This window comes from Kogia breviceps, chromosome 14, assembly GCF_026419965.1.
Source record: "Kogia breviceps isolate mKogBre1 chromosome 14, mKogBre1 haplotype 1, whole genome shotgun sequence".
NCBI classification, from domain to species: domain Eukaryota; kingdom Metazoa; phylum Chordata; class Mammalia; order Artiodactyla; family Physeteridae; genus Kogia; species Kogia breviceps.
Genome location: NC_081323.1, coordinates 43,483,140 through 43,495,552, shown reverse-complemented (window position 1 = coordinate 43,495,552; position 12,413 = coordinate 43,483,140). Strand labels below are relative to the sequence as shown.

General features: G+C 38.6%; 1 protein-coding gene across 5 annotated transcripts in view; it reads right to left on the bottom strand.

The window, feature by feature from the left end:
- The window catches only part of GPCPD1 (glycerophosphocholine phosphodiesterase 1), a 62,523-nt gene extending 55,516 nt beyond the window's left edge, over positions 1 to 7,007 (bottom strand). Inside the window, exons 1-3 of one of the 5 annotated variants that reach the window (XM_067012540.1) lie at positions 6,796 to 6,954; positions 1,172 to 1,248; positions 104 to 189 (exon numbers count right to left, since the gene is read on the bottom strand). Coding sequence is in view for 2 of the 5 variants with exons in the window: in XM_059037629.2 (XP_058893612.1) it covers positions 1,172 to 1,220 (49 nt within the window). In the remaining 3 variants the exon portion in view is untranslated. Of the gene's footprint in view, positions 1 to 103; positions 190 to 1,171; positions 1,249 to 6,607; positions 6,728 to 6,795 lie in introns of those variants that run through there. The other 4 variants (XM_067012541.1, XM_059037629.2, XM_067012539.1 and 1 more) reach the window with 4 other exon arrangements.
- Positions 7,008 to 12,413: the final 5,406 nt, after the last annotated feature.

Below are 12,413 nucleotides of genomic sequence, written 5' to 3'. Positions count from 1 at the left end.
AACTTGGACAAACACACACCATCAGGTGTTGTGATGGATGCTGTACCAAAGATGCTTGACATACAGAATGAATCATTCATTCACTGTTCGAACACATACTTACCCCTGCTCTGAGCCAGGCACTGTGCTAGGTACAGGAATTCAGCATGAGTAAGATAAAGTCACATTTCTTTTCATAGAGCTTACAATCTGTCCACAAGAAAAATTACTCAAGTAACTCCATAAAACTCATAAGAGGTACTATAAAAAACAACCTTGAATTTCACAGGGACCTAAACCTAGTTGTATATGGGAAGTTGGGATAAGGAGAGTTGGGGGGGGGGGGGCACAGATCTAAACGAAGGAAACAATTTGAGAAAGTCCCAAAGAAGGAAAGAAATGCAAAAGATCTGAGGAACTGGCCAGGATAGCCAGAGTGTATTAAACAAGGAATTTTTTAACCCAGGTGTGATACTGTTTGTTTTCTGTTTTTTTTTTGTTTTTTCGGCTACACTGTGCAGCATGTGGGATCTTTGTTCCCCAACCAGGGATCGAACCCGTGTCCCCTGCAGCAGAAGGGAGGAGTCTTAACCACTGGACCACCAGGGAAGTAGCAAGGTGTGATACTGTTTTGACATGCTACCTTACACTAAAATTATTTCACACTGCTTTAGTAGACAGCAAAAAATACAATAAAGCTTAAAAAAATAGATGTACAAGTAAGGAACAAATTTACCTTCGCCAAATATTTCACCAACTTCTCAACACAAGAAAAATTTCCTTCATTCTCATGACTTAAAAATCATAGCTCAGAGAATTCCCTGGCAGTCCAGTGGTTAGGACTCCACGCTTTCACTGCCGAGGGCCCAGGTTTAATCCCTAGTCAGAGAACTAAGATACCACAAGCTGCGCAGTACAGCCAAAAAAAAAAAATCACCGTTCAATTATCTGTCCTGTTCAAAATTCACAGCTTTCCTGGAAAACATGAGACTAAGACACTTACTATTTGGGAAGCTTTTTTTCCTTGAATTTGTTATGCTCCAAGCACATTTCTGTTATCATGCATGTCCTAAAGATACTTTCATCTAATAATTAGGCTCACTCTAGTAACAACTCTATATTTAAAATAATCCAGATAAGAAAAACGCTCATTTATTTTTTTTTAATGTTTAAAAGTAAAGTTTTACAATACCTGGTAAAAGAGCTCCTCTTATTTCAAAGGTAACCTGAGAAGGTGTCATTCTGATGGATTTATTTTAGAATGTCGTGCTAGAAGGAAAAAGATGTCATTTATAGTACATGAATATCAGCTCTAGATAGCTATCACCAAGAAACAAGTTAAAAAACACAAAAACAAAAATGAATCTCAACTGCGAGCAAAAGATTTCAGAGACCTTATATATAGAGACTGAATTATTTAGGAAGTACTTAGCAAGTTTTAGGACCTGGTGTTACAAACCTATTCTTTAAGAATGTATGGACCAGAAAAATCTGCAAAACAAGTGTGTCCAAACATTTTTTAAGAATTCAAGATTATCTTGTCATATACCTTCTCCTCTAATAAGCAGCTGTTCTGAACTCAACCTATCTTTCCTGACCAGGCTCATGTTTATAGTGGAGGGAAACACACACACCAACAACTAGAGACAGAAAAAAACTTGGCTCAAGAGAGCATTTCTACTTTAATTAAGAAGGTTCCAATTTTAATAACAAGAAAACAACCAAAGAACTTAAGTACCACCCACTGAAACAAACTAGTTACGTTCTGAAACAAGTTTGAGAACCTGCTTCTAAGTGACCCAACCAATGGCTTAAAAAAAACAATAACAAAAACCCCTTCCCCATCACAAATCACTCTTTTCAAGTTTCTCTTTATTAACCACAGGCCCATCATTACTGTAGTTCTGCAGACTTGAATTTAGTCTCAACTCTGCAATCTATTGGGTTGGCCAAAAAGTTCGTTCGGTTTTAAGTAGCCATTTTTCTTTTTTTTTAATATATTTATTTTTGGCTGCATTCGGTCTTCATTGCTGTGGGCGAGCTTTCTCTAGTTGCTGGGAGCGGGGGCTACTACTCTTCAATGCAGCGTGCAGGCTTCTCACTGCAGTGGCTTCTCTTGTTGCAGAGCATGGGCTCTGCAGTTGCCACTGGAGCTCTAAGCGTGCTGGCTTCAGTAGCTGTCGCACACAGGCTTAGTTGCTCTGCAGCACGTGCGATCTTCCCAGACCAGGGCTCGAACCCATGTCCCCCACATTGGCAGGCGGATTCTTAACCACTGCGCCAGCAGGAAGTCTGCCATTTTTCATTTTCAACAAGAACTTTATTGAACAACATACTCATTAACTGAACGAACTTTTTGGCCAAGCCAACATTACCAAACCCTGTAGATTTTAATTGATCTTACATACATGCCTTTCTTTCTAAGTTTAAACTTCATTAAAAACCCTAAGTCTCCTACTTATATTTTGGCTTCTCGATCGCTTCCCAACAATACGTTTTATGTCAATTAGAATATCCCTCACATCCCTGGCTTGGAATCACTTCCATTACTTATAGAAATCTAAATCCCTAAGTCTTTGATGTCCTTTATTCCTTATCCACATTTTCTCTCCAGCTTACTTTTCATTTCTTCACTGTTTTCCCCAGCCTAACCAACCTATTCACCTTACTATCCCTTTATTTAAGTACTTAACATAGGAAATTTTAAATTGTTTTTAATTTTATTTATTTATTTATTTTTGGCCACAGCACACGGGAACTTAGTTCTCCGAAGAGGGATGAAACCCCATGTCCCCTGCAGTGGAAGCACGGAGTCCTAACCACTGGACCACCAGGGAAGTCCCAAGATAGGAAATTTTTAAAAAATTTTAATGTACATCAATTCTCATGCAGTTTATAGAATTTAAATATAGAAAGAACACATACTCCACACAAGGCCACATCATATTGTACATAACTTCTCCAACACCTCCAAAAAAACTTTTGTACCCCCAATCCATCAATGTTCCTAAAATAATTCCAATGATGTCTTTACATCATTTCCTTTAATTTACCAAATGAAATTGCTTATCTTCATTTACACATTATTTTATTCAAAAAAAAAATCCTCAAGTACCTTTCCTAGCTATTCTTTCTTCCATTTTCACTATGTTCCCCTCCCTGTGAACACATGCACAACTCTGCAATGGTCATTTAATGAACACTAATACCCACAGTTAACCACACTTCCAAGTAAAGGCAGATAGATCGATAGCAGCAGTTGCCACTGGAGGCAATTTTGTCCTCTAAAGGACATTTGGCAATGTCAGGAGACATTTTTGGTTGCCACAACTGCGGGTGATGCTCCTGGCATCTAGTGGGTAGAAGCCAGGAGTGCTGCTCAACACCATACAATGCACAGAACAGCTCTCCACAAATAATTGTCCAGCTCCAAATATCAAGAGGGCTGAGGATGAGAAATCTCTAATATCTAACCACAGGGGGGCTGCAATGAGGATCATAGTTTACAGCCAATGTTAGCTATAAACTATGCATCATGCCACCTACATCAATTACAAAATGTAAATACAGTATATATACTAAGCAAGAACACCAGTCAATGTGGTTTCATGTCACTTGGCTAAAGAATTCCGTATCTGGCGACTCTACCATTTCAGTTAGAAAACCCAAGATTCCACACTGGAGGAAAAAACACCTGTCCTTGATACCTTAATCTACTTTCTGTGTCTAAGAGTAAACATGATCTATTTAAAGCATATGCATCCAGTTGTAGCATGGCCAAAGAATGTTCAAATCTAAAATTAGCTCTAGATTGTTACCTCACCTTTTACCTATATAACCCAAATATCTTAATAGTTGTCTTTTAATATGACATCTGATATGAATCGGAGTATAACCCTAAGATAATAACACTATTTCCTAATAAATAAAATGATTCATTGAAGCACTGCAATCTTACATTTATCTATATCTTACATTTAATTTATCTATATCAATCATATCAAGAAGAAACCTTAAGGCTAGCAAAAAAGCTTGGATTTTTAAGTTACTGAATTAATTTTGAGACATAGCAAAAAGCTCCATCATCCAGCAAATTGCTGAATAACCAACCACCATCTCAACATATAACCTGTACTTTCACCCAGTGTTTACTGCCACAGTTACTAAGAACAATCTCATCTACATAATAAAAAGTTGGTGTTCAGTTATTTGTTGATCAATTTTAAGTAACTATTTTAACCAATTTTAGGGAAATCAGATGTAATTATGCCTATGTATTAAAATCAACATCTAGTACAAAATTATCTCTAAATTTCTACTGTGTTAAATGTGAAACATGTTAATTTAATGAAAAGGAAATCAACTGATTAAAATTGAGCTTCTCATTCTTAAGGTTGCGTGTAAAAGTGGCTATAGTAACTTGACTGAAACCAGCTGCAGTATCCAGTATTTACTACACCAAAGCTACATACACAAGCACAAACTTACACCCCCCCAACCTCCCCAGGTGTCAAGAAAGCATCATCTCCAACTTGGATTGCCTTAAGTCATATAATCTGGTTAATTTCCATTCCTCCTATTGCCCAAATTTAATACCGTACCAAATAAGAGCTTGCAGAGCTGCTCCTACAGCAGTTTACTTGATCGTGGACAGAGGCCAAAATTCTGGTGCAGAATTGAAGCGTGCAATTTTGGCACCCTGCTACCACCAAAGTAAAATACTGTTCTGTTGTGGAACGAAAAATTTATACAACCAACACTTCCTCTTCTTCCAAACAAGCAAAGAAAATCTCAACTGGGACGGGGGAGATCTAGATATACATACAACAAGAATAAGATGAAAAATGCTAATCATTTTTACATACATGAACTGACTGCATATGTAATTTAACCAATTCACCTATAACCTCACGTACAGACTTTCTGAGACAGGTTTTTGGTTTGGTCTGGTTTTTAAACGTAACCTCCACTTTGTGCTTTTTGAAGATAAGCATTAAACAGCATTCTCATCTGGGACTTTGAGTAGCATTTTACACTACTTTAACTTTTTTAAGGACTCACGTAACTTGCAAAATGACATTGTAATTTACATTTTAAAAATATTTCAGAGTTTACACTACCTGAAATAAGTTTTACTATATTCTTTTTGTCAAATAAACTATCCCAACACATTCCTTTACTGGTTTGCCAGCTTGGGGAACAAAAGGGAGATTTGAGCAAACAAAGGTACAGGAACATTTACTTTAGAGCTAAACTTAAGTCACAGGTATTTTCAGCTAAAATGCGTTTTTTTTTCTAGCCAAAATATTTTCACTGCTTTCCTTCAAATACTTTTTCAAAGAAAAAAGCTGTTTCCAATTCTCCTTGCTCTTTCCTAGGCTCCAACAGCCTAACTGACTATAGGAAAACAATATATGAAATGCCTGTATTTTCCTGAGTTAATTCCTGCTCATCCTGTTGGAGGATCATTATGACCCCACTATTCAAACCCCAGTATATTTTGAGCCAGTATTTTAATCAAATGTACAAAAACATGAATGAATTTTTATCAAGAAAGCAGTTCTGGAGATTTCATTAAGCCGGTTAATTCTTTAATCACCTTTCTAAATAATGCCATAAAACTATTCCAAATTTTTCCATTTCATCTTGATATTATTTTCCTATGCATTTCATTTATTTTTCCTGGTTAAGTTATACACAAAGATTTGATTCATCAACTTACTTTTTTGTACATATCAAATTTTACTCTGCCACTGAGATTTCCTTTGTGGTCATTACTGGAGTCCAATTTTCCTAATCTTATTTTGTCTAGAATATTGGTTCTCCCTAGTGAAGTTGAGAACCACTGAACCATCGTGTTTGTATCCAGAACGTTAGGAGTTGGAAAAAGGACTGATAATTTGTATTTATTTCTTAGCTAGGTCACAACTGTCAGAAATGTAGCAAGACACACAAGGTGGGAGTGGGGAGGCGTGGATAGAACTGGGCAGAAATAGGAAGGGCTAAAGAAGAGTATGAAGAAAACATCAAGTCCAAACATCCTGCTTCGTTCTATCAGTTCCTCTATGTGTTACAGACTAGGCAGCTGCCTCAATTGTGAAAGATTTCTCTACAATTCGTGGCTGAATTCACGCCTAATTTCCTTTATAACCGGGCAGTGGGATAAGAGGGGGCCGATTAAGCACCTAACTGATGAAGGCTTTCTCCCAGAAGTCATCAAGGCAATTTGAAGAGCTTTGGAAAAAGTAGAGCGTTATAAGAAGGGGAAACTGTCTTAAAATTGTATCAAGGGCACTGATGACTGTTCCTGGAACCTTTTCCTAAGAGACTAAGGCACTTCGGTTTCTTGGAATAACTGAATTATACAAGCACACCCTAGACTACTTGGTTAGGCAATTTCAGAAAATAAGCAGTTGTCAAAACACTATGAATTACTTATGGATAAAGCCAGAGAGTGGTGGTGAGCGAGACTTGTTTCTTTGAATACTCATGGTGGTCCTACGGTTTATGCATTCTCGTATATCGAAAACGCTGCAAAATTTTCGGAGGGGAACGAAGCACCAGCAGCCCAGCGGAATCGCGGCAGCAAAGGATAAATACAATAAACATGTGTCACCCACCGACTTACCGGGGCGAACGTCCAGGCCGCTGTTTCCCCGACGGGCAGAGCCCGCCCGGGCTGGGGGACCCTGCCCATGCCTCGCCTCCCGCTCCGCCCGCGTCCCCCAGCCGGATCGCCCTGACAACTCGGCCGCCACGTGATCGGCCGCCACGGCCCCCACACCGCGCGCCCGGCCCCCCGGCCTCCCGCCTCACCTGCCGGGTCCGCGGGTCCGCGCCGCCACCGACGCCGCGCCCGAGAGCCAGTGCCGCGGGCCGAGGAACCGGGCGCCCGCCGTCCGCGCCTCGCCAGCGCTCCCCCAAGCGGCCAACCGCGGCGCCGAGCGGCAGGAAGCGGCTCCGCTCAAACCGGTTTCAGCTGCTCCAGACCAAACAGCCAGGCCACTCCGCGGGGCGGGGCGGGGACTGACGTCACGCCCGGCGCCGTCGGGCCAATGGGCGGCCGCGTGCGGGGGGCGGGCCCGCGCGTTCCTGGAAAGGGCCTGCGTCCGTTGCCTAGGGCGGCCGGGCCTCCCAGCGGTACACGGCACTTGGTTTTTCTGCTGGCCGGGACCCGCCGCAGAGACCTGGCCTGGGTTCATAGATGCCTACCTTGGTCCCCTAAGCTGTCTTAGGGGATGGAAGGTGGAGCTGCGATCCTGAACTGCGTTTTTTTCCCATTGGAAAACGAGGGAAATTAACAGGCCTGACGTTCTATGGAAACTTTCTTTCGTTACAAAATAACAAGCACACTTGGATCAAATCTTTAGCGTTAAGAAGGAAAATTAGGTGACCTAAGATGGTTGAGAGTTTATACCTCTGCTCAGCAAAGCATGGTGTTCGGACCGGCAGTATCACCTGAAGGGTATCAGAATTGCTCTCTCGGGACCCTCAGACCTGTCTATTGAAATTGCGTTTAACAAGATCCCCAGGTTATTTGTATGTAAAGTTTGAAGGAAGCTTTCTGGAAGCTAGAAAGAACCTCTCTGCAAAAGTTGTAGTCATTTATTTTCTGGAAAAGAAAATTGGCCCTACTAAGAAAAAAAAAAAAGGCAAGAGTTGTTCTCTCCTTTGACGGTTCCAAAAAAAAAAATCAGCACTTGCTACTCACCCAAATTAAACTGTTACTTTCCAGCATCAAGGTTAACCGCTGGTTCACCCGTAATAGAAAATTGTTATCAGATTTCATTTAAATGGAGTGAGATACTGAAAATTTTAAAAGAGATGTTGAAGGACTCTAAGAGATAGCTCGAGTAGCAAGTTGCGGTCCTATTGAAAAGGCGTTGAGTTAGATAAACTCTAGCTTTTAGACAGCTTCTAGTTTTATAAATCGGATCGTTCATGACGGAATTTGATATTTGAGCTTGGATTAGATCCCAGAGCATGTCTGTTATCCATTCAGTTAATAAATAATTACTAAGTGCCTGCTTTGTGCGAGGCACAGAATGCAATAGTTTCTTGATGGCACTCGTTTTAATCCCAAATTTCTTAAGGAATTAAAAATTCCTCCCAATTACGTACTATAAAGTCTGCTGTTGTACATTTCATAAGAGCTTGGAGTTGATTTCATTCCTCTGCTGTTAGTCACACTTCAGTGATGAATTTCTTTCACATGAGTTTGCTTCTTTTAAATGTTTATAGTAGATCTTTATTTTCTTATAATCACCATTTAATCAAGCTATTATTTGCCTAATGTTTATAGTCCAAGTTGATGATCTAATCCATACTCCTTCCCCATTTCCTATTAAAATAGCAGAAGAATTACACATATTTGAAAGTTGCTATCAGTGGGCCAGAAACTGAGGAATTTCTAGAAGATGTAAAACAAGCCAGCAGCACTGGATAATTGAAAAAATGAGAACAGAGAAACCTGGACCCACACAGGGGAAGAAGGGACTCCTGGAGCTGCCACTTTACACAGCCTTGCTTAAAAACTCTTTAATAATGCAATATATTTTAGATTATATCATGTATACCCTGTTCTGATTGAGATATTGGAGTAAAATATAAACAATAAATTCCTCCTACCTCTGTGGAATGTTATAACTATTCTGAGAAATGTTTAATGAGATTAAATTGGATCTTACCTCATTTAAAAATATTTTACATTCTTATTTGATTAAATAATGAAACATGTTATCTCGTTTGTCTAAAATCAGCTGCATGATCTCACTTTATACTTTCATTTTTTTAAAGGTGGTAGTGGCATTGGTGGAAAAGCCTCTAGACTTAGGTCCCAGACTTGAACGTAAATCCTACGCCTCACTATCTGTGATTAAATATAAGTCTTTGGAAAAATTTTTACCACTATTGATGAATTTTGAGCCTTTATTCTGGAGAAAACTCTATTAAGCCAATTTACTTTCTTACTTAAATTTTCTAGAAGGTAGAGTTAAGTTGTTGCTAGTTTGTTCCATTTTTATTTTATTGAAATTATTTTATTGGGTTCAGTTTTTTTCATATAAATTTTACTGCAATTTTATGTTGGTATAATTTTCTTTTTTTTTTAACCAGCTATAGCTTCTACCATTGTGAGTTTACTTTTGTGGCCCTTATTTTACCAAGTCTAGTTTTGCAAGCCTATATTTTTGTCACAAAGTATTGGTTCCTCCAACAATATTTACATTAAAGAACATTTTACTTTGGCGATTTTAAACAGCTTTGTTTTGTGCTGAGTCTTCTCCCAGAAATACTCATTTTGACTTGGATAAAAGACTGATCATTTGTTCTTATCTCTTGATCAACCCATGAAAATATTATGAGTATTCTCCTGAGATACTTCACAATTGCTGTACTGTCAGAATCTTTTTACAGACTCAAAAGGCCATCAATTTTGTGTTTCATTCACCTCACCGGTGGCCCTGTTCCTCGAAGGTAAGGTCCATGCCTTTCATTCCCTCTACATGAGTCCATGAGCAATTCCCAAGTTATAGGAGGTGCCACTTATTCATCATATAAGTGACACAATTGCTATAGTTCATTTTTGCTGTTAATTTTTCTTTCATGTGAGATCAACCCTACATGGAGGAAACCAAGGAAATTGCTGATTTCCAAAGAAATTTAAGTGCTGCAAATGTGAACCTTTAAACCAGTTTCAAATTGGCTGCAGCTTTTGTGGTGTATACTTTCCAAGCTCTCAGCTGTACCATTAGATCAAAATGTCTGTAGTGTGAAAGATTCAAGTGGGAAGCTCAAAATGCCTTCTTTGACCTGTTTTTTCATCAATGAAGTGGAAATTTAAGTACCATAGTTTATTTCAAATGAAGTTTGAGAAGGCACCCAGCACACAGCACACAGTACCTGCTGCTACCTAATGCCTGTGTCTGTCCTAGACTTTCCCTGTGCCTCTATTCTATGAAAGAACTACCAATTTCATCAAACCTAAAAAGTTGGTTTGTAAGACAATACTAAGAATCAAAAAGTGCTGCCCTTTAAACTATGCCAAAATACTTATATTTTATAATGTTTCATTTTACTTACTGAAAGTGTTCTTTTATACTTTTTTTTTTTTTTTTTACCTGTGGCTGCTTTCACATTGCAACAAGATAGTTCGGTACTGTCAACAGAGACCTTGGCCCACAGCCACTACCTGGCTCTTTTATACCTATTTAGACATAAATTTTATTATATATTATTCTTGTGCATATATACGAGAAGGAAAATATAGGTGAAATAAATGGTTTAGGTATTTTTCAAACTTCTTCACATTTATAGTTCAACCATAAATAATATTGTAATGCCCTTGTTTTCTAAACAATATTATCCAATAACATTAGTGACACAAAATTTTTCTAAGTGCTCAGATATTATCTCTAGGACATAAACCACTGATAGCTATTGGGCAAGTTTTGATGCCATTGTTCTTTTTGATCCTAACAGAAGTTTATCAACAAAGGTCTACAGATAATAGCCTGGACACCTACTCCATCTACAAATGGTCTTCAGGGAAAACAACCGCATTCAAGTGTGTCTAAGGCATGACAACTATGTCAGGGCTGCTGCCTGGCCATCAGTGATTTGAGAGGTTATATTTTTAAAAGGGGATGGTAGAATGGATGAAATAAGGTAATGTCCACCCTAACTCACAGAATTGTGGCAATTAAGCTAATTGTTTAGATAGATACAGTTATTTAACCATTAGCTTTCCTTATCCATATTTTAAATGTATGTAATCAGAAAGGGAGAGTTTCAAAATTTTTTTTTAATTTAATGGAAGAATAATCTAGAAAGATTTGTCAATTACTATATAGAGACTCCTCCACAAAAAGGGACAGTAGAATAACCATTTTTTCATGAATGACTGGGAAAGTCTTTCATTCGATTTTGACTAAATTAACTTTTCATCCATAAATAAGTCATCTGTGGACCAGCAGCCCCATTCAAGGATTAGTTCAAATTTTCATGTTTAGCTACTATAGCATGCTACAGAAAATTCCTGAGTAGTGAAATACTGTTTGTAAATGACTAGCATATTGGTAAAACTGGATATAATGAAGGAATCTCTAAAGAAAAATTACCATGTGTAACATAATTTGACATAATTGTAATTCTGGAAGTCCTCTGTCCTATGGACTCTTTAGGAGTTAATACCATGTAAAACTCAGTAGCAAAAGTTATATCAGATTGAAACCACAAAAATCCTAAAAGAAAATAGTACCTCTGACATATGTCTTAGCAATATTTTTTTGATCTATCTCCTCAGGCAAGGGAAACAAAAGCAAGAATAAACAAACAGGACTACATCAAGCTAAAGAGTTTTTGCACAGTGAAGGAAACTATCAACAAAACAAAAAGGCCACCTACTGACTGGGAGAAGATATTTGTAAATGATATATCTGATAAGGGGTTAATATCTGAAATACATAAAGAACTCATACTACTCAACATCAAAACAAAACAAATAAACAAACAACCCAATTAAGTAGCGGGAAGAGAACATGACTAGACATTTTTCCAAAGAAGACATACAGATGGCCAACAGACACATGAAAAGATGTTCAACATCACTAATCATCAGGGAAATGCAAAACCACAATGAGATAGTGCATCACACCTGTCAGAATGGCTATTATCAAAAAGACAAGAGATAAGTCTTGGCTAGGATATGGAGAAAGGGAAACCATTGTGCACTATTGGTGGGAATGTAAATTGGTGGAAAACAGGATGGAGGTTTCTCAAAAAATAAAAATAGAACTACCATATGATCCAGCAATTCCACTTCTAAGTATTTACCTGAAGAAAACAAAAAACACTAATTCAAAAAGATACATGCACTCCTATGTTCACAGCAGCATTATTTACAATAGCCAAGATATGGAAGCAACCTAAGCATTCTTCAATAGAGGAACAGATAGGGGCTTCGCTGGTGGCAGGCACAGTGGTTAAGAATCTGCCTGCCAATACAGGAGATACACGTTCAAGCCCTGACCCGGGAAGATCCCACATGCCGTGGAGTAAATAAGCCCATGTGCCACAACTAGTGAACTTGCGCTCTAGAGCCTGTGAGCCACAACTGTGGAGCCCACATGCCACAACTACTGAAGCCCACACACCTAGAGCCCATGCTTCACAACAAGAGAAGCCACGGCAACGAGAAGCTTGTGCACCGCATGAAGAGTAGCCCCCACTCGCCGCAACTAGAGAAAGCCCATGCACAGCAAAGAAGACCCAACACAGCCAAAAATAAAAGTAAATAAATAAAATTTTTTTTAAAAAGAGGTACAGATAAAGATGATGTGGTATATATACATACAACAGAATATTACTCAGCCATTTAAAAACAGAAAAAAGAAATCTTGCCATTTGCAGCAACATGGATGCACCTGGAGGGTATT